Source organism: Gekko japonicus, unplaced genomic scaffold, assembly GCF_001447785.1.
Source record: "Gekko japonicus isolate JY-2015 unplaced genomic scaffold, Gekko_japonicus_V1.1 scaffold29, whole genome shotgun sequence".
Lineage (NCBI taxonomy): Eukaryota > Metazoa > Chordata > Lepidosauria > Squamata > Gekkonidae > Gekko > Gekko japonicus.
The window spans coordinates 2,468,554-2,489,714 of record NW_015172003.1 but is presented as its reverse complement, the minus strand read 5'-3'; the positions used below and the strand labels follow the sequence as shown (position 1 = coordinate 2,489,714).

Here is a 21,161-nt window from a genome sequence, read left to right as displayed (position 1 = left end):
CAGACGTTCCGGCTGTGTCGCTGCACGCTGCGGGATTTAACCAAGAACTGAACCACCTTCAGCTTACAGCTTGGCTGATACTCCCATGACACATATGGACCCTAGAGTGTCTCTCGTAATGCAATCGGCCCTAAAACAGTCTACACAAAGATCTTACGCTTTGAAGTGGTCAAAATTCTCTAATTGGATTGGTTCTCAAGGTTTTGAGCCTAGATCTTGTCCACTGGCCAAGATATTTGAGTTTCTTTTGAAGTTAAAGGACGAAGGTTTGGCACCTTCGTCCATTAAGGTGTATTTGGCAGCCATTTCATCTTATCATGATGAGGTAGAGGGTTCCACAGTTTTCTCTGCACGTGACTCAAAACGTTTCTTAAAAGGTTTGTGTAATCTTTACCCTCCTGCTGTACATCCAACCCCCCAGTGGTGTTTGTCATTGGTTCTTACTGCACTCACCCATAAACCATTTGAGCCCTTGGCTACTACAGACGTGTCCTGGGTTTCCTTTAAAACGGCGTTCTTAGTGGCGATCACTTCTGCCCGGAGGGTGAGTGAAATTGGGGCGTTGTCATGTGACCCTCCTTATCTAAAGTTTCATAACGATAAGGTAGTTCTTAGAACACACATTGGGTTCCTACCAAAGTTTGTCTCTAGGTTTCACATGGGCCAGGATATTGTCCTACCCATTTTTTTTCCGCAGCCGCAGTCGGCAGCAGATCAACGTTTACAAACGTTAGATGTGAGACGGGTCTTACTGTTTTACCTACAAAGGACACAACCGTTTCGCACCGACAGAAATTTATTTGTTTGTTACCGAGGTCCCAATAAGGGTAAAAAAGCCTCAGCACAATCCATCTCTAGGTGGATTGTCTCCACAATGAAAACTGCCTATAGGGAGTCAGGGGTTGCCTGTCCCTTGAACATCTCAGCTCATTCCACTCGAGCTCAAGCCTCCTCTGCAGCCTTCATGGCGCCACTGCCTCTGGAAGATGTTTGTAAAGCAGCAACATGGTCAATGCCATCGACCTTCATGAAGCACTACGCTATGGACGTCCACTTGAGGAGTGAGGCATCTGTGGGGAGAGCAGTACTTCAATCAATTTTTCGCTGAATCAGCCCACACCCTCCTCCGGTTGGTATACTTCTTGCTATTCTCCCATGTGGGACTGCACAGAAGCCACGATGATGAAAACAGGGTTGCACTTACCTGTAACTGCTGTTCATCGAGTGGTCTTCTGTGCAGGCACACATCCCTCCCTCCTTCCCCGCTGTAGTCTCATTCAGTTGCCTGTGTTTTTCTTACCCGGCGGCCTAGGAGAACTGAGGGACGAGTGCTGGCTCCTCCCACATCACGTGATTTGGCACGAAGTCACAGTGAGTGGGAGGGGGGGCCTGCACTCTTGGGAGTCTAAAAAGTTCCTATAAGAAGCTTGCTAGTTCCTCTCCGTTGGCTGGCTTGCGCCTGCGCAGATCCCATGTGTGCCTGCACAGAAGACCACTCGATGAACAGCAGTTACAGGTAAGTGCAACCCTGTTTTCCCTTTGGGTAATTTCCCCAATGTAAATTACTTCCTTGAGGATATTAGCCCTGTTGTAGAAAACTACACATAATTGTGTAATGCCTGCATTTTCATTCACTGGGCTATTAGTAGCTTCAGAGAAGTGGAGCACAAGGAGAAAGGTTTCTCCCAGTACCACTTCTTCAATCAAATTAGCAGCCCAGCATAGCTTCTTGAAGTAAAGAAGAAGGCTTCAGGAGATCTGATCATGGATCTCTCCAGTGTCAGGTCTGTTTTGGCCATTATTTAATATACTGCTAGTGGGGCTCAGCAGAGATATCCTTGGAAGTGCACTTTGGGCCCTGTTGCTGTTTGTACACAGCCACCTATAACCTGGATCACCATAAGTTTTTTGCCCTGACTTGGATAGCCCAGGCTAGCCCAATCCTGTCAGATTTTGGAAGCTAAGCAGGGGCAACCTTGGATAGTATTTGGAAGGGCAGCCTTCAAGGAATACCAGGGTCATGACACAGAGGTAGGCATGGCAAACCATCTCTGAAATGTCTCTTGCCTTAAAAACAAGTCTAGCTCGCCACCTAGTGATGCATAATGCTAAAGAACTAGAACTTCTGGCTGTGAGACAATCCGAGGCTCTCCTGGCTATTCTACACACAATGCCATATGATAATTATTATTATTCATCATAAGTTTTTTAAAAATAAGGAAAATCCATTTTTGATATTTGAGTTGCAAGACTCATACCTTAAGAAATGAATAATCATAAATAAACTGTGTGGAAAATAGTGTCTGCTACATATAAATTGATCTCAGTTCCTAGCAATCTAAGGGAGCAATCCTAAACAAGTCTATTTGGATGTAAATCCCATGTTATTTAATGGGGCTTACTCCCAGGAAAGTGACTTTAGGATTGCAATCTTAATGAAAGGTCAGGGCATGTATTTTGTTTGGTCCATTATATCCCCAAAGCACCTCCTCTGTATTCTATTCTTTACAGATGTTAACTAGTGATGCAGTCAAGGCAGCCAGAGCACAAGTGGATACCTACAGAGAGGCCTATGACATCTTAGTTGCTGAAGACAAAGTAAGTAAAAACTTTAAAGCTAGATCTACAGAGCAACCTGGCTGAAGTGGTAGAATTTAAGCTTTTTAGTAATTTTTTTTGTTCCATGCAACTAATTTGATTTGTATTCAAATATTCATTTATCAATTTAACTAGGTTTTGGTTTACTTCTCTATTCTATCCAGATGTTGAAAACAGTGTTTATTTTAACAGCAATGATAGTATTAAATGGCCCATGTAAAATTTTGACTATAGGTGAATAAATGGAAGAGCTGAGATTTAATTAACTTCCCCCCCAATGATAATGTGATCTTTGGATTGTTTTATTTAAGGTATTATATTATACTACTATCCCAGCTTTCTACTTACAGGACATAGATAGTTTTTTAAAAATACATTATTATTTTAATGTTTTAATTTAATTTTTGACTTATATACTGCCCTGACCCCGGAGGGTCTCTGGGCGGTTTACACAGCTGTTTATCCCTAACTAGGGCCACATTATTTGTATGGGGGGTGATAACCTACCAGCACCCCGAACGTGGGCTCAGTTATTATTTAGTTCCTGGCTTGGCTCGTTGTTCAATCCCTGGCAGCTCTTCGGCGCTTCACTTCCTGCCGCCCAGAGCAGGTCTTAAACCGCGGCTCCTTCCGGTGGGCTTCACCCGGTGCTCGGCAACGCGCCAGCCCCGTGGAATTGTAAAAGATCCCAAAGGGCCCTGATCTCTGTGGGGAGCTCATTCCACCAGGTTGGGGCCAGAGTCGAAAAAGCCCTGTCCCTAGTTGAAGGTAGATGAACGTCGTTTGGGACAGGGATTACCAGGAAATGTTGGTCAGCCAAATGTAAGGCCCTTCAGGGGACATAATGGGAGAGGCAGTCCTGCAGGTATTTTGGTCCCTGACCGCTCAGGGCCTTAAAGGTTAAAACCAACACCTTGAAACAGATCCAGAACTCTATCGACAGCCAGTGCAATCTGCACAGCACCGGCTGAATGCGCGCCTGCAGAGACGTCACAGACAGCAGGTGCACTGTCGCATTTGCATTAGCTGCAACTTCTGGGTTAGGTACAAGGATAGACCCACATAGAGCATATTACAATAGACCAGTCTGGGAGTGACCATTGTGTGGATCACTGTAGCCAAGTTGTGAGTGGAAAGGCAAGGGACTAGTTACCGAGCCCACCGAAGATGAAAAAAGACTGATTTGGCAAATGCTGTGACCTGGGCCTCCATCAACAGGGAGGCATCCAGTATCACTCCAAGGCTCTGAACCCTGGGCGCCAGCATCAGTGATAACCCACCCAGGGCCAGTATCCAGATTTCCATATCTAAACCCCCATGGTTAGGTACAGAACCTCCGTCTTCGATGGATTCAACTTCAGCCGACTCTGCTGCAACCACCCAGTCACAGCTCTCAATGCCCGGTCTTAAAAGATTACCTAGGATTCCGAGTTCTGTAAATACTGTCATATATTTTAATCAACTGTCAGCCCCATTCTGTGTACTGTGATTGCCTATGTGGACTGTACTCCTTGATCTAAAGCTACTTCAATGTTATTCTCCTCATGCCTTTCAGAATTGAGGCAGATACATACTAACACTCAGTCCTAGCTCTCATAAAGCTGTGCTTTCCTCCTTGCTGTTAGCTCATGGAACGTGGTTTTAGAAAGGAATTTTCTGATGTTCCAGCTCATCACATTGATCAGCTATTCAAACTTTACAAACGTCGGCCTAGGTAAGATTTTTCTTTGAACCCAACCACATCCAAAAAGTCTTTGATTTTTTTTCCACTGTAGGAAAAAATACAGTCCACACAGTCTTATTAAGAACATTGGTATGAATCCAGCCTTCATCCAACTTAACCTGGTGGAAGACCTCAAACTTTGCTCAGTGGAACCTTAGGGTTAGGGATGGGCAAGAACTGGCTCACGAGCCAAAATTCAGCATGAATTTGGGCTGGTTTGGAGCCCCAAACCAATGTTTGGGGAAGGCACCTTCCCAGAACATTTACCGGACTTTTGCCCAGTTTGGTTTGGCTGTTCAGGCTGTTTAAACCTAACAGCTGAGCAGTGGGGAGAAATGGCTGTTAGGCTGAAATGGCTGCGAGTCATTTCACTGTTAAGTTTCGTTTCCCCAGCCATTTAAACCTAAAAGGCATTTAAACCATTTAAACCTAACAGCAGGGTGTCTTCCAGCTGTTATGTTTAAATGGCTGCAAGCCATTAAACCATCAGTTTAGGTCCCCCCACCCACTTTGAAGTGGGGGGAACAAAATGAATGGGTTAAATGGCTGCCAGCCATTTAGCCCTTCCTGGGAACCCCCCCCCCCCTTTCTCCTGGCCACAGCTCACTGCAGCCAGGAGAGAGGGGGAACCAAACTTGCCAGTTTGGTTTGGAGCCTTTTGGCTTAGTTCAGTTAAGGGTTCTGTTCAGGGGCTACCCTGAACCAAACCAGATTTTTTAGGTTTGTGCCCATCCCTCCTTAGGATAAGGATAGGATCTGCCCTATTGTAACTTACCTGCTTTCAAAACCAGCAAGTAGGACATCATAATCCTAGAATCATTACTGAAGATGCTTATTGCATATTGGTTGTAGTGATAGTCATGAAGTGTTGCTTTAGGCAGGGGCTGTGGCTCAGTGGTAGAGCATCTGCTTGGCATGCAGAAGGTCTCAGATTCAATCCCTGACATCTCCAGTTAAAAGGACCAAGTAGTAGGTAATGTGAAAGACCTCTGCCTAAGACCCTGAAGAGCCATTACCAAACTGAGTAGATAATACTAACTTTGCTGGACCAAGAGTCTGATTCAGTATTAGCCAGCTTCATGTGTATCTGCACTGGTAAGACAGAAATCACATGTTGACTTTAATTCCTTATAGGCTTATCAGCTGTTGAGTTTGCATGGAGCCTGGTATAGGAATTTGTGTAGCTTCTGAGTTAAAGCATGATGTGTGCTTAAGGGGGGATTAGATTGTATTGCCCCAATCACTGTGTGAAATGCATGTGGTTTAACAGTCAATTGGTTTAGAAGAGTGTAATTCTTCTTAAAATGGTACTTTAAGCCTTGCACTTGGCCTGGGACTAGGATATCAAGGATGTCCTTTTCACCTCCTACTTATCTTGTGCATTCAGCCTTCCTTTTGCCACAACTTAAAGGCTTATATTAATATCCCATTTCCTCATGGAGAGGCATATGGACTTGTCAGTGCACAGAATTTCAAAGGGCAAAATTAAGAGGATGGAAAAGTAATTGATAATACTAAAAAAAAAACCGAAACCTTTGAAGTAAGTTTGATGTAGTGGATCCAGTTTGGTGTAGTGGTGAAGAGTGCAGACTCTAATCTCGGAGAACTGGGTTTGATTCCCCACTCCTCCACATGGAGCTGCTGGTGTGACCTTGGGTCACTCATAAGTTCTTTTGGAGCTGTTCTTTCAAGGGCGGTTCTCAAGAGAGCTCTCTCAGCCCTACCTACCTTCCAGGATGTCTGTTGTGGGGAGGGGAAGGGAAAGGAGATTGTAAACTGCTCTGAGGCTCCTTCGGGTAGTGAAGTGCAAGGTATAAATCCAATCTCTTCTTCCAAATTCAACCATAAAATGACCCCATTGACACATGGTCTTATTCTGCTGCTGAATACATAAACACAACAGAAAACATTTATCCCTCTTTTGTCTGCTGTAATCCATCATGGTAGGGCTCAGAAGACGAAGGTTGTATGTGACACTGCCAACCCCTATGGAGATCGACCAGGTTCTGTCAAAGCATTACAGGATGCTTATACTCAATTAATGAAAGGTATTGATGAAATGGATGAATTTGGAAACAAACCAGAGGGTCTTGACTATACCATCTGGGACCGTTTATGTGTGTCTAGACGAACCAAAGTAGAAAGTGAACAACAGGTAAGTAAACTGTACTTTTAATTTTTTTTACTTTTATATCTGAAATGTGCATTCTGATGTACTGCTTCATGAAGGGCTTTGCAATGCACAGGATCTGGTAACGTCGAGCTCTCCTTCCCTCAGGGTAGCTGCTTGAACTGAGCAGGCCTAGTGGGGAGGAGCCATGCCTCCCCATTCGGTTTTCTTTATACTATTTCTAGTCAATTGCGGAGAGATGGCATGGATCTTGTGGAAAATACTGGTGATAGAAGGGATTTCTGTCAGTGGAATAGACCCTTACCCCACCCCCACAGCACAAAATGCTGATCCTGGGAGTCAGAAGGCCCTTCCAGGAATACCTTAAATGGGGACTCAGGGGTTTGAAGCTGGAGGGGAGAATCAGCAAAAAAAAAAAAAACCTTTTGTGGAACTCCTCCACAGGATCTCACCTGTGCAAATCACCACTGTTATTGCCACCAGGCTGAGATATATGAACCACTACACAGAAAAAGTCTGGTGAAGTCAAAACAATGATTGAGCTGTTGTCATGCAAAATACATTTTATTTAAAGACTTTTGTCTTTCTGTGAACGTTTGCTGACACAAGTGCCATTCCATTGGCAGGGTACATGCCTGACTTTTGCCGATTCTCCTCTCCCACTGCAGACCCCACCTCACTGTTCATTCTGTTCATGAAGGTCCTCTTGATTCCCAGAAGCAAAATTTCAAGGCACTAACTGAGCTTCTGTAGAGGTGGGGGGGGGGTGGACAGGAAAGTCCCATTCCATGAGCTTTGCACCACTTGCGATTCATTGGATACAGAGGAGTGTCTGAAAGCATATGAAAATGTAAAGATTCAGAAGTGTGTATGATACAGGTAGGTATGCTAAATAAAAAAGGTAATAAATCTGCACCACCTGCAAAGTAAACATGTTTGAAAAGAGTGTCTTCCCTGTTTGCTTAGATTAAACAGAAAGCACTGACACTAGCAGAGATGCAGACCTTCCTTCAGAGGAGGATAGAGGATGACGAGAAGGTACGGAAAGAAATTGAACAAATCTTCACAGAACTTAATCTGTAAGTTTGCTTTATCCATTTGTGTTGTTTACTGACATTTTTGAATTACCCCCATTAATAATGTAAAACTGTTTCAGCGCAAAAGACATCCTACCCAGAGAGTACTACGGTCAGGGTCTCAAAGTCAATTGACCCTCCCTGGTCCTAAGGACACCAGGCTCGCTACCACCAGGGCCTTTTCAGTGGCGGCTCCATACAGGTGGAATGAGCTCCCGGAAGAGATCAGGGCCCTGTGGGATCTTGCACAGTTCTGCAGGGCCTGCAAGAAGGAACTCTTCCAACAGGCTTTAAACTAGGAGCCGCCCCCACTATCACCACCAACTCTCAGTTGCGATGTCCGGCCTCTGTGAAAAACATTGATAAACTGAAAAACTTATAAAAGTACGCCATCTTGTACAATTAGCGAAACATCGACAGCACATTACTATTATTACTGAAATTGAATTGTTTTATGTTGATTTTATCGGATTTTAACTGCTATCTCTATATTATGTAATATGTTTTAATGAATGCAAGCTGCCCTGAGCCTGCTTTGTAAGGAGGACAGAGTACAAACTGAATAATAAATAAATAAATAAAATATGTTGGCTTTGATCCGAAAGAGCTTTTCTGCAGATGGAAGGATTTCCACTGTGGAGTGCAACTTTCACGTCTCCCCTTTCTGCTGCAGCCAAAAATGCTTTTGGGGGGGATAGGGACCCATAGGAATAATGGCCCAGTCTGCATCAAGCATTTGCTCCACTGTTTTACCAAACCCACGCTGGAACAGAAATTCCCCTCTACACTGCATACCACTTTCATTTTGACTGATTGTTGGATTTTATGGCAGTGTCCAGACTGCATGTTGCTTTCACTTTGTTTGATTTCTCTGTTTTATGGTAGCCGTCTGCATAGATTTGTCGCTAACGCAATTTGCGCTTACCAATAATAACTTCTCAAGACAGGTCTCCTTCAAAGAAGCAGGTTTTTATTGGTATGCAGCTTGCAAGCAGGGTGTGTCTCGCCCAGATAGCACCGAGAACACACACCGAATTGGGTTATGTGGCAGATATTTATCCTGTCCCGGAGAGGTGTGGAAAATAAAAAAAACCCTCTCCGCCTCCCAGAACTGAGAGTCAGGAGTCACAGGCTTCCAATCACCGATCGCCTAGTCACTTCTGCTTCTTATTAAAACAATCCCCTTACTTTCCCAAAAAGGGCATAATTTTCCCTTATTCTTTAATTCCTCCCCACAAAGTTCAATTTGGAGTCACCAAGGCCACGTCTTTCTTGCCCTTCTGGGGTTATCTGCAGGTTGCTTAGATCAGGTCTGCTTTTTGGTCTTTAGTCAGCAGGACTCTTAAACGAGACGTTCCAACTTTGAATATGCGGGAGTTATTAGTTTCATCATGAGTTATCCACCCAGTTTAGTTCCCCATTTTTCTGCATGATTAGTAAAAAAACCAACATGATAGCAGCATTAATATATATATATATGTCAGTTATAAGATAAGCATATTGATTTTCTTTGCAAGATAAAGAAATAGATAAAGAAATTTTAGGTACTTTCTTTACCTTTTATTAATATCTTGGCAAGCCCATTGCCTTTCACTTCTTCGTTAGATGAACTTTGGGTCGCCCCGGAGCTAGCTAACCCCCACCTCCTACGCCTTCCAGATTGTCTGGAGTCAGGCCTTTCGACCCAGGGACTTTCTAAACCACAAAATGTTCTCCTTTCAGCAGAATTGTTGTGTCAGGGCTAAAGGCCTGCTTCCCCTTTTTCAAGCTTTATACAGTTTAAAATATAAAAGCTTATATATTTAATACAATAATCTCATTACCTAGCTTCTATCTATGTCCATTCAATTGGTTAATCACTCCTTTGGAAAATCTTTCTTCCCCTCCCCTAGCTGAAGAGTAGGCTTTTCCAAGCCCCTGTCTTAACAATCTAGCTATACTTCTGCTTTGTAAGCAAGCTTAGCTTAAGTATTTATTTTCTATACTCTTGCAAGAGAGTGCACAGGATTCATAATTTTAATACAAAGCAACTACCCCTCTCAAACTTTCTCTACTAAAAGCAATCAGTTTTAAAGCATATAAAAATCTTTGACCTTTCAGAAATCCTTTCTGTTCCCGGCAACTTCACCTTTTCTATCAGACTCTGCTTCTGCCAGGTGTTTCCACCTTATGAGGCTGAACGGGGTTTTTGGACACGCCGGCTACTTGTGCAGCAGACTTCCTCATTCTATCTCACAACAAGCATTTTAATTAATTGATCCCAAGCAGCATTTCAAATGTCCTTTTAAAATCACATATTAAAGAGTATCTCACAGATTTATGGCCATTTTATGGTCATTCAGGGGTGACTCTGCAGTCAGTACAGCCCGGGGTATTTGAATGTGGTTTTGAGCCACATCTTTTTCTGTTCCAGTGTGGGTTTGGTAAAACAGCAGAGCCAGTCTCAGTGTTGTAGCTGCTCAAACTACTCAGGTGTAGCTAATTTTAGTTCTAATTTTAGTTCTGTTCCAATAGTAAGGAGGGCAAATAGTTAAAATATACATTTAGGTACCAACATTGTGTAATGTCTGAGTGTTGCAGCTGTTCAAACCACTCAGGTGTAGCTAATTTTAGGTCTAATTGCAGTTCTGTTCCAATTTTCTGGTCTAGTTCTAATTTCAGTTTGGTTGTAGCTGCTCAGATGTAGCTAATTTTAATTCTAAACAGGCTCAGAGGTTCTTGGCTAATTATACTGCAGTATGGAAGGGTTCAAAAGAGGGTCAGACAAAGGACAAAGATTAAAACTGAGGGCACAAGGCTATCTTAAACTCCAGTATAACTTTGAAACTTTACTATGCCTATAGATTAAAGTGTAATACCAGAGACTAGGGATAGTGAGTTCACAGATATGGCTAAACCTTAGGCGGGTTTTTGTAACAGAAAAAGGAAAGCAAATAACAAAACAAACTGCAGACAGCTAGGGCTTCAAAACAAAACAAGGGGTCCAATATTAAACTAAATCCAGAGGTCATTTCAGGGGGGAACGCGGGGGAACGCAGTTCCCCCGGGTGAGGTGCAGGGGGGCGGGGCACATGACGAAGCCCTGCCCCCTGCTTCCGGCCGCCCCGCTTCCAGCCCTCATTCAGCCAGGAGGAGGCAGGAGAAGAGGGAGGGTAAGTTGCTTCCTCCCCGCCTCTCCCCACCCCTGCCTGCCTGGGGCTAGGGAGGGCCTTGGCGGGGCTTCCTCGCACTCCCGCTGGCCTTGCAGGTCCACCGCCAGGCCCCTGATGTCAGGGGTGTGGCATATGCTAATGAGTTATGCTAATGAGTTCCCCTAGCTCTTTTTCTACGAAATGACCCCTGACTAAATCTAAACTTTTAAGCTAATTCTCACATTATTTTTAAAAAAATTCCCTACAAAAAAACAAGCAGTTACATACCTCTGTAACTGCTGAAGCTATTCAGCTAGAGTGCACTTTAATCCAAGCCTAGAAGAGCTAAATTACCATTTGAAATTAAATTAAGCATTTGAAGTAGAAGGCAGCCCTAGAATGAGAGGAGGTCTGAGCAGCTCCCTTTCAGCAAGATCTATTCTTAATCAACCAGAGGCTGACTCACTCATCCATCTTTATTGGTTAGCTCCCAAACAGTGTGATTGTGTAACCCACTAAGATCCTAATATCTGCAGGGAGAAGTGGGCAGGTTCAGTCGGTTTTGACAGCAGAACTCCCACCTATGGTTATTAAGAATATGTAACTGCTGTAACTGCACATGTAACTGCACAGACATAATAGAGGCAATACAACCAATGCACTTTAACATTTAAAATAAACTCTTTATATAAACAAAGCATGGAGGTTTTCATATAAATCCTCATTCACTCCTGGTTGGTTGCTATTACTTCATAGCAATGAATCTTCAGGATATTACTGAGTACAGATATCTTCAGCATCCACAAGGATGCACAGAACAGAAAAAATACTAAGCACATAGATAATACATATATTGTAGGTCCATATGATGTAAGCTCACAGATACAGCATATGAGGTTTCCAGGCTGTACTTGGGAGGCTGCAGCTCTTCTCAGTTGACTCCAGAGGCCTTAACACAGCAAAGTCTATATAGGCCTCTCCCCAAGATGTTGCCTCTTTCTGGGCCAGGCTGAACTGCTCATTGCATTAACAAACAGAATACTAAGGAAGATGTATTACAACAGTTTTAAAAGGATCAATAACTATAAAAGTACATATTTTCACGATCATATGAAATTACTATTAAGTATCTTAATAGTCCCAAACCAACACTTAACAACTTCCCAAGAAGTAACTTCACCTTTGCTTGAAAGAATCTCTAATAATTACATTGGTTAACAGCATTTACCTGCAATAATTCAAGGCAGGCCTTAACACAGCAGTCTATGTAGGCCTCTCCCCAAGATGTTCCGTGCGCCTTGGTGTTTAGTCATGCCGGTCACATGACCACTTTCTGTCACCGAGGGGTACACTATGATTTGATGCTGCCAGTACCATATTTAACCTCATGTCCAGGCTCTGATTAGCTATCATGCTAAATACTTTCATGTTAAGTATGTGATTATCTTGGAATTTTCCACTGAGAAATACATGTTCATATTTATTCTCCAACCATAGGCTTTTAAAAAATTCTTGAGAAGCAAATACCTCTCACAGTGTTCTTTATTTTTTTGTGATCAAGGTAAATGTTTTCATTTATTGAAAACATCTCTCTTTTTTGCCATTTCTAGGCTTCGAGAGATGAAGATGAAATTTCAGTTAGATTTGATGGTCCAATTTCTTTTTAAACAAGGGCAAGTGGAGCTAGACAGTAGCAATTTAATACCCGATTACACAGATGCTATTCTTATCAACAGGAGCATCATTGAGGAGCTGAACAGCACTATCCGGGTAGCTATGGTTTTCTTTTAAAGGAACTGAACTTCTGCAGATCTTTCATACCAGATTTTGTCCCTTTGAATTTATTATGGAAAAAGGGAGGACCCGCAAGTCTTGTGTGGGGAAATCCCATACCCTCCCATTGCTGAGCTGGTGAGGCTCCAAGCCCCACAACCTACACTGAGCCCACAAGCTAGCATCTGCTGCCACCATCCCCGTGACTGCAGCGACTGCTTGTGTCCACTGCTACGGCGTTCAGACCCAGAGCGGCTAACAATGTCCACTGCCGCCACACTCAGGTCCAGAGTGGCTGCTGGCATCCTCATCCCTTGATCCTAGGCCCACAGCAGCTGCTGGCATCCCCTGCTGTGGCTAGGCCTACTGTGGCTGCCAGTGTCCTCTGCTGCTGAACCTGCAGCAGCTGCTGGTGTCCACCACTGTCAGGCCTGGAGCAATGGCTGGTGTCCTCCTTCACCATGGTGGCTGGCTGGAGTGGTTTCCCAAAGTAGGGGGGGTTTAAATCCCCCTATGTGTGTGTTTGTTTTTAATTAAGATTTTCCTGCAAACTTGGGGCACTCCCCAAGTTTGTGGGGAAATCTCTTTAGCCTTTATGTGGCCCTGATCCACAGATTTAGCTATCCACAGATGGGGACCACAGGTGGTTTATTAGAATATACTAATTGATTCATTACCAGATAATGAGACTGAAGCACCAAACATTATTTCAAAACTAAAATGTTCCATAAAGGAACAAAAATGTTGTGCCGTTGAAAGGGCTGCAGCTTCCCTACATTACATTTGTGACAAGCTGAGTCCTTATGGATCCATGTTTTCTCCAGAATGAGGCAAATAACTCCCTTTGGGGCTGTTTTGACTTGAGAAAGTGGTATGGAGGAAGGGAATCAGGAGCCCCTCCTCCGCAGCACCATGGTTCAGAGATGAAACGTGTCCCTGTGGACCTTTAAAATGCCATTCCACAAAAGTGTTGTGTGGCTGAAGGGAAGGTGACTTGGGTCTAGGGAACCTGGGCCCCACTTATTACAAAATTTAATGTGTAGTTTGGCTTCCAGTCTACCTTCTTCCAGAAATAATTCATAAAAATGTATACTAGATTAAGACAGGGCTCTTTTTCTTCTAGGCTCAAGGAGAGAAGAAAGTTGCCAGCATGGTGGAAAGCAAAGATTTTCGGAAAGGGATATTTCAGCTGGAATGGGAGCATAAAAAAATTCAGATGCAGATTGATGATCTCAACCAAAAGGCTCGAGATATTCAAAAACTGAATGTTACAAAAGATCGCCAACTTGTAAGTTACTCTCCTAAATGTTGATTTTGCTATGTGTTGTGTAGTGGGTTTGACGCATCAAATGATGAGGAAACATAGTGATATTCAGCCAGAGGCCCAACTATATGCAGTCTCTGTGGACCACCCACAGGTCCCATTGGTGGGTTTAAACTTCCCAATCGAAAACCAAAAAGAACTGTGACAATGTGACGCTGATAAATTTCTTTAAGTATCAAAAATTGTACAAAAAGTGAACAATACAGTAGAAAATATACAGAATAACAGAAAATGTGTGTGTGACGGTGGTCTCCAGAATGCCTTGCCGTTTCGATGGTTGATTTTCTTCTGAACAAAAATGTAAGACATATACTGTCTCTCAACAATTCATTTCCTCTGGTATTGCAATAGCCCACGGAATACTGTAGCTATTATGAGCGTTGAAAATCATCATTGATATCTATGAATCTTTGATACATCACCAGAGGAAATGAATTGTTGAGAGACAGTATATGTCTCACATCTTTGTTCGGAAGAAGATCAACCATTGAAACGGCAAGGCATTCTGGAGACCACCGTCACACACACATTTTCTGTTATTCTGTATATTTTCTACTGTATTGTTCACTTTTTGTACAATTTTTGATTCTTAAAGAAATTTATCAGTGTCACATCGTCACAGTTCTTTTTGGTTTTCGATTGTCCTATGACTGTGCCAATTAACTTGATATTATAACCTGTATATTGGGTTTAAACTTCCCGCCAAGGTTCCTTTTGGTGACTGCTAGAGGTTTCAGGATCCTAGTCCCTATTGTCTCTATGGATCCAAGCTCCTGTAAAATACGCTGTCGTCTAGTGGCGGTCAGCAGACATAACACTATGGCTATATAAAGTTATTGGCTTGGATCCTGCAAACTGCCAGCAAAAGATGCTGACAGTCCTGGATCTTCTGTACCCTCCCTTCCTCCCTAGGGATTTTCCAACACATGGAAAGTTTATTCCCAGGGTCAAGGGACTCCTGTGTACTAACAGTCAGGCAGGCAGGTCAGGCATCTGTAGTGGGGACGGGGCAGGAACAAGATTGCATTGTCAGGATGGGCTGCAGGAAGGAGTGGTTAGTTTGGTAAATTTGGCACCAACCCTGACTAAAGACCAGCAATGGCACGTTAAGGCTGTCTTAACGGAGTATCAATGCACCTTTCCAATTTTCCAAGGTGAACCTAGTTAGCTCGACAAAAGATCAATACTAGAGACAGGGGTCATTTCGTAAAAAGAGGTGCTGGAGCTCATTAGCATAACTTATTAGCATAACTTATTTGCATATGCCACACCCCCTGACATCACCGGAAGTGTGTCAGAAGGCTACACCCAGCGCTCAGGCTCCACTGGACTGTTTTGGATTGCTAGCTATTGGGGAGGGGCGTGCAAATCTGCCCTCACAGAGGAGGGAGAGCTTGTACATGAATAAAACTTGGTCTTAAAGGGGCCACTGGACTGTTTTGGATTACTAGCGGGGGGGGGGGAACACGCAGATATGCCCTCACAGAGGAGGGAGAGCTTGTACCTGAAGGTGGGCTGGTGGGGGATTTCTGCAACTTACCTGGCTGCTTCTTGCTCTTTGTGGCCTGACTGAGGGCTGCTGGGAGCAGGGGGTGGGGCTTGTTGCATGTGCCCGCCCCCTGGGCACCTTACTACCGGAGCTCCGCTCCTGTGCGCTCCCGCAGGAAATGACCCCTGTCTAGAGATACCAGGCCTATTGCTCTCTCACTTTATAGAGCAACTGGCCCAAATGCCATCAGTATTGAGAGGGAGGATAAAGAACTGTTGAACCTTGGAGGTACTGTTCATTTAGAAAGTCCTTGGGCCTCACTGGTTTAGTCCCAAAACTGGATCAAACGGTAAGATTTTGTGTTGACTATCGAAGGTTGAACAAGGTTACAGTCCCAGATGTATACCCGATGCCAAGGGTGGATGAGCTAGTGGAAAACATTGGGCCTGCACATTTCATTTCCACAATAGATCTAATAAGGCAATATTGGTAGGTGGGCATGGATCCTAAGAACCAACCCAAAACCACTTTTGGGATTGTGTTTCTATTGGATGCTTCTAAGGTTTAATGTATGGAGGCACTTAGTTCTGTTAGCCTGATTTTCTTTCTGCTTTTAATTCTACAGTTCTTAACGGTACTAAATTACGACAGCCGAATGAATCGTGAGGTCTCAGTAATGGAGGCAACGCTTACTTTTCTAGATAAGGTAAATTCTCTAGTGTGATCATTGACTATATGGAACACTCTGCCTGTTCAACATGCTGGTCTTAGTCCTGATTTCATGTTTGGTTTTATTGTCTTCAGCCTTAGTGTTGTTCCTTCTGCTTTAGGCTGCTGAGAACCTCATAGGACCCCAGACAACGATTTCATCCCACATACTACCTAGATCTAAACTAGTTGTCTAGTCATCACAAGACAACAAATCACATGACTGTCCACAGAATGTTCCACCTAATATTAATCACCACCTTTACTATTTAAGGACAACCAGCCATTTTGTTTTTGCTCCTACTCTATTTTACAAGACATTTGTTATTGAATTAGCAGCTGGGCATGTCCAAATTACCTGGTGTGTGTAGTTGCAGTACTGTTTCATTGTCCAGGCATACTTTGGTGCAACATGACATCTTGTTGCACCAACTAATTGAATTCATGTTACAATCCTGTGCACACTTGCCTGGGAACGAGCTCCATTAAACACTGTGAGGCTTACTTCTGAGTATACATACTGTAAATCTGTATAAGTTCTTTCTGTTGTAAAACTTTGACAAACCACAGGCTTAGGCTGGGGCTTTTGCATCATGCCCTGCAACAAACCCCTTCCTTTTTGTCCTGCTTAGCATGTTGTTGTTGTTGTTCAGTCACGCAGTCAAGTCCGACTCTTCACGACCCCATGGAACACATCACGCCAGGCCCTCCTGGCTTCTGTTGTGCTCCGGAGTTTGCTTAATTTCATGTTCGCTGCATCGATAACACTGTCTAACCGTCTCATCCTTTGCCGTCCCCTTCAATCATTCCCAGCATCAGGGTCATGTATGCTTAGCATACAGCCTAATAAATTCTGATGAACTCAGAAAAGCTGAGTACTATATTGGTTTCATTTATTCCGAATGTGGCTGTGCAGCTTATTTACTTCAGTTGTCCAAGCTTGAAATATAATCTCTGTGTTTGGGTTGCCTCAACCCATTTAGGAAAGTGCAGGGTCGGGGTCATGCTGCTCTGCTGGGTGTAGCATGAAGTTGAATCTTCTTTCTCCACAGAGACATACACGTATCTATAGCGACGCAAGAAAGATTCCACTCAGCAACTAGCTGGGTCTGACTTTGCCTTCATATGGACATTGCCAGTTTTGGAAAACTACCTAGAGCCTTTTGTTTTGTACAGACTTGGATTTATTTGCTAGTGCTGGTGCCCGAGGGGCCTCAAGCTTTGCTCCTGAATGTCACCCCCCAGCTATGAATTTTACCTAGAAGACTAGGTTATTGTAAAAGGACCTCTTTATGCTTCTTCTTCAGTCACTTGATATACTTCGGACAATTTTCTTTCAGCTTGTGTGTGCAATTCCCCATACCCTAATTATTAAACTAGGTTAAAGTAACACAAACATTATTGGTAGCTGGCCCTAGTGAATACAGTGGTTTGGATCCAATGGAGCATTTCTGTGGGCAAAAGGATTTTCATTCTCACAGTGCAACTTGCTTGCCTCCCCCCTCCTGCTGCACCATAAATGCCCCCCAAATGCTATTTCTAGGGGGCAGGGGACCCTCAGGAACACAATTTCAGGGGACATACTGGGCTACAGTTAGGGTAGACCAAAAAAGTCAGGCTCCACAGGCAGAAATCCATCTGCAGCAGCATGGCATCAAATCCAACCCAGTGTGACGTTTCTAGCCATGCATAGGGCCATACTGATTGTGATTATTAGAAACCAATGGGACTTGCAGGCTGCAGTGTTTCACTTTTATGTGACATTGCTTACCATCTTTTTACTTCTGTCTTTCATCTAGAACTGTAAAAAAACAGTGGCCCTGTACAATAGCACAACATGAAATGTACTGTGCTGGCCCTCCCCCCAGCTCACAACCATAGGTGCTGAACCCAATCCCTCTTACATATTTTTGCCCAAACATTGGCAAAGTATCTATGCATGTACTTCCATAAGTTCTGTACCCATGATCAGAAACATGAAAAGCAGCATTGCCAAGCACTTACATATATGAAGCTAACATGAATACAATTGTTTGTCTATCCATGTTCAGAAAATGTGTGCAGGCAAGAGATGTGGGACCTTTGTATCTGATCATGACCAGGAGGCTGGACTGGCATACTTGCTGTTGATTCTCCTCAGTGCACTTTGGGCCTGTACATGCAATTAATGTGTACAGTGCGAGTCTTGTTTTCAGTGGACAAAACCCTTTTTCTTCAGATAAACTTTTGTGAATTTAATTCTAGTTTCTGGATACTGTTGTTCAGTTTGTTTCAGTGCCATTATTACTACTGATTTATTTATTATGTTTTGAGTTCTTGTCTGAGAAGATAAGCAAAATTATATAGAAATAATTCTGCTCTCATTGGCACCCCAGATTCCTTTCAGTAAAAAATCCATTATTTACTACTGGTTGTATCCCATTAAATACTTTCTTTGAATGCTTTGCATATCCTTTGTAATCTTTTATACTGGGAAGTAACTATGCAAAATGTCACATCAAGTGTAATGAAAGCATCTTGGTGCCTGTGAAATAGTTTGTTTTAATAAATTATCATATGGTGCCTGTGAAATTGTTTTAATAAATTATCATATAAATCTATCTAAGCATGTCTTGTACGCACTTTGTTTTTCAATGGCCAGGTTCATAAGAAAAATGTGCAACACCGGGAGAAACTTATCATGGAGCTGGGGAAGCAAATTGATCAGAAAAAGATAGCAAACCACAAACTCAGCAAGGAGATACGAGAAATGCTTGTTTCCGTGTCAGAAAGGCGGCACATTTTTGAGGCTTCTGGTGAGTAATGTTCTAAGGGTTGCTTGGCCTCTTCGTGCTATTTTTTGACACAGATTATTCCACTGAGCAAATCCATTTCCTGCTCTATGAAGTGTAGCCATTGATGCTTGTGCCATTCTGCACATGTTGTAAAATTGATTTTCCCAACATGGTCATCTTCATATTAGATACATGAATCAACTTACACATATAAATGATTACCATAGCTCTTGTCAACTGTGCCCAAATATCCTAGCATTTCTTCCTTTGCATTCTCAGAATTCCTTTTATTTTGTAATTTCTATAAAGGAGTAATGTTGTCAGACCTGTCACTGATTATCGCAAACAATTTGTGGTATTGATTAGGACAGCAGCAAAAAATAAATCAACCAATATGCAAAATTTTACCAATTCCACCACTAGGGCCACTTCATATGACAGCCAGCAGCACAGATGTTCCATGGTGTTGCTAGTACCATTTAAGAACATAAGAGAAGCCAATATTGGATCAGAACAATGGCCCATCCAGTCCAACACTCTGTCACACAGTGGCTAAAAATACCAAGTACCATCAGGTCCAGCAGTGGGGCCAGGACACTAGAAGCCCTCCCACTGTTGCCCCCCCCCAAGCGCCAAGAATACAGTGCATCACTTGCCCCAACCTGAGTGTTCCTATATACCTTGTGGCTAATAGCCACTGACGGACCTCTGCTCCATGTTTATCTAATTCCCTCTTGAAGCCGTCCATGCTTGTAGCTGCCACCTCCTCCAACAGAAAGCAGATCATGTGGGCAGTTCTGGTTTCTTTACACACCATTCTTATTGGGATGTATGCAATGATCAATGCAACCTTTTGATTTCCCACTAATTCCCCACAAAGTCTGCTACTGGTAGTCAGGGGAACGCTAGGAACAGTTCTGAGCACAGTTGGGGGGGGGTGCATCAGAATTACAACTATACTATGGGAAATGAATGTTAATATATTCTGGACTTCGTGTTTTGCAGACTCAGACCTGCTCAAACAGAAGATTCATAAAGAACATTATGAAGACATTTTACAGCGACAGCAACTTGTGGATCTTGCCAAGGCACAGGCTCAGGAGTTGTCCATCCTTCAGGCTGAAGTGGAGAGACTGAGAATGAAAACATTCCCTGCTTTCTTTGATGTGCAAGAATATTAGTACAGTGGTGCTCTAATGAAGGACCTTGAAAAAGTTTATTAATTGCAGTACTACATTGAAGACTGTCATCAAATACCATTATAATTATTAGATAGAAGTTTAATATGATGTCAGGTAAATATAGGCCTTGGGTAGATTCTCATTTTATACGTCTTCATCAGACATCAAAAACTGGGAGGCAGCTGCATCTCTATAAATTGTGAGCAGTTCCAGAGCAGAGAAAACAAGTAATCCACAGAAACATCATCAGGGTGTATGTTTCTTCTGCCACTGTGTAATTTCCATCATCAAAGTGTCAGAAGAAATGTCCCTATTGATATCTTCTTTGCTTTGGATTGTTCAAAATTTATGGAGATGAAGCTGCTGCCCAGTCTTTGATAAACATTTTTTTTTCTACACTAGTCTGCTGGAGATATAGGAAATGAAGAACAATCTGGGCTCTCATCATTATACTGTCAACTATATCATTGTATTCATTGTGATACTGCATTAGACTTGTATCTCATAACTGTCATATTTTATGACATGCTTTCTTTGAGATAATTAATACACTTTTTTCAAATCCCTTTGTTTTGGTAGTTGAGGACCTGCTCCCGTTTTTTGTTTCCACTTCAAATAAAGCCAGCTTGTAGGCACTCAAATCTTCAAGAAAATGTTTTCTTTTCACTGCTTTTAAACCATGATTTCTTTAGTGTAGTAGTGAGTAGACAGTGGGAGGAGCAGTTGGCAAGATCTCCCTTATCAAAACTTTGAAACTACTAATTGCAGTACAAAAATCTGTATGCATTTGGTTCCATGCTGTCCATTTTCTACGTGTCTAATTTTGGAATATAGAGGAGCATAAAGTTACAATCAGGTTTCAGATTCAATCTATATATCTAATACTGAAGTCGCCCCCTGGTGTGCAGATACCTAAATCCACGCACCGGGGGCACTTGGGGGGGGAGGGAGATTTTTGTGCACACGTGGGACGGCCCCCAGGTGTGCACAAAAATCTAAAAACTTTAAAAAACTATCGGGGGATATTTAAATCCCCCCAAAAGTAAAAGAGCATTCCCTGTGCATGCGCAGGGAACGCTCTGCGACCTACCTGGCTTCAGTGCGGGGGAAGGGAGCGAGCGACCGGTGAGGCCCAGCGGCGGCAGCGGGGGAGGGAGACCGGCTTTGAAGCGGGGGTGGAGAGAGACCAGGGGGGAGAGAGCCGAGGGGGAGAGAGACCGCCGAGGCCCGGCGGATGTAAGCCGCGCGGGCCT

At 43.2% G+C, this 21,161-nt stretch overlaps 1 protein-coding gene across 1 annotated transcript in view; it reads left to right on the top strand.

Moving 5' to 3' along the window:
- The window catches only part of CFAP43 (cilia and flagella associated protein 43), an 88,507-nt gene extending 68,599 nt beyond the window's left edge, over window positions 1-19,908 (top strand). Inside the window, exons 32-40 of the mRNA XM_015420099.1 lie at window positions 2,512-2,598; window positions 4,224-4,312; window positions 6,269-6,476; window positions 7,419-7,531; window positions 12,270-12,429; window positions 13,556-13,720; window positions 15,871-15,951; window positions 18,595-18,748; window positions 19,733-19,908. Coding sequence (XP_015275585.1) covers window positions 2,512-2,598; window positions 4,224-4,312; window positions 6,269-6,476; window positions 7,419-7,531; window positions 12,270-12,429; window positions 13,556-13,720; window positions 15,871-15,951; window positions 18,595-18,748; window positions 19,733-19,908 — 1,233 coding nt within the window. The remainder of the gene's footprint in view (window positions 1-2,511; window positions 2,599-4,223; window positions 4,313-6,268; window positions 6,477-7,418; window positions 7,532-12,269; window positions 12,430-13,555; window positions 13,721-15,870; window positions 15,952-18,594; window positions 18,749-19,732) is intronic.
- Window positions 19,909-21,161: the final 1,253 nt, after the last annotated feature.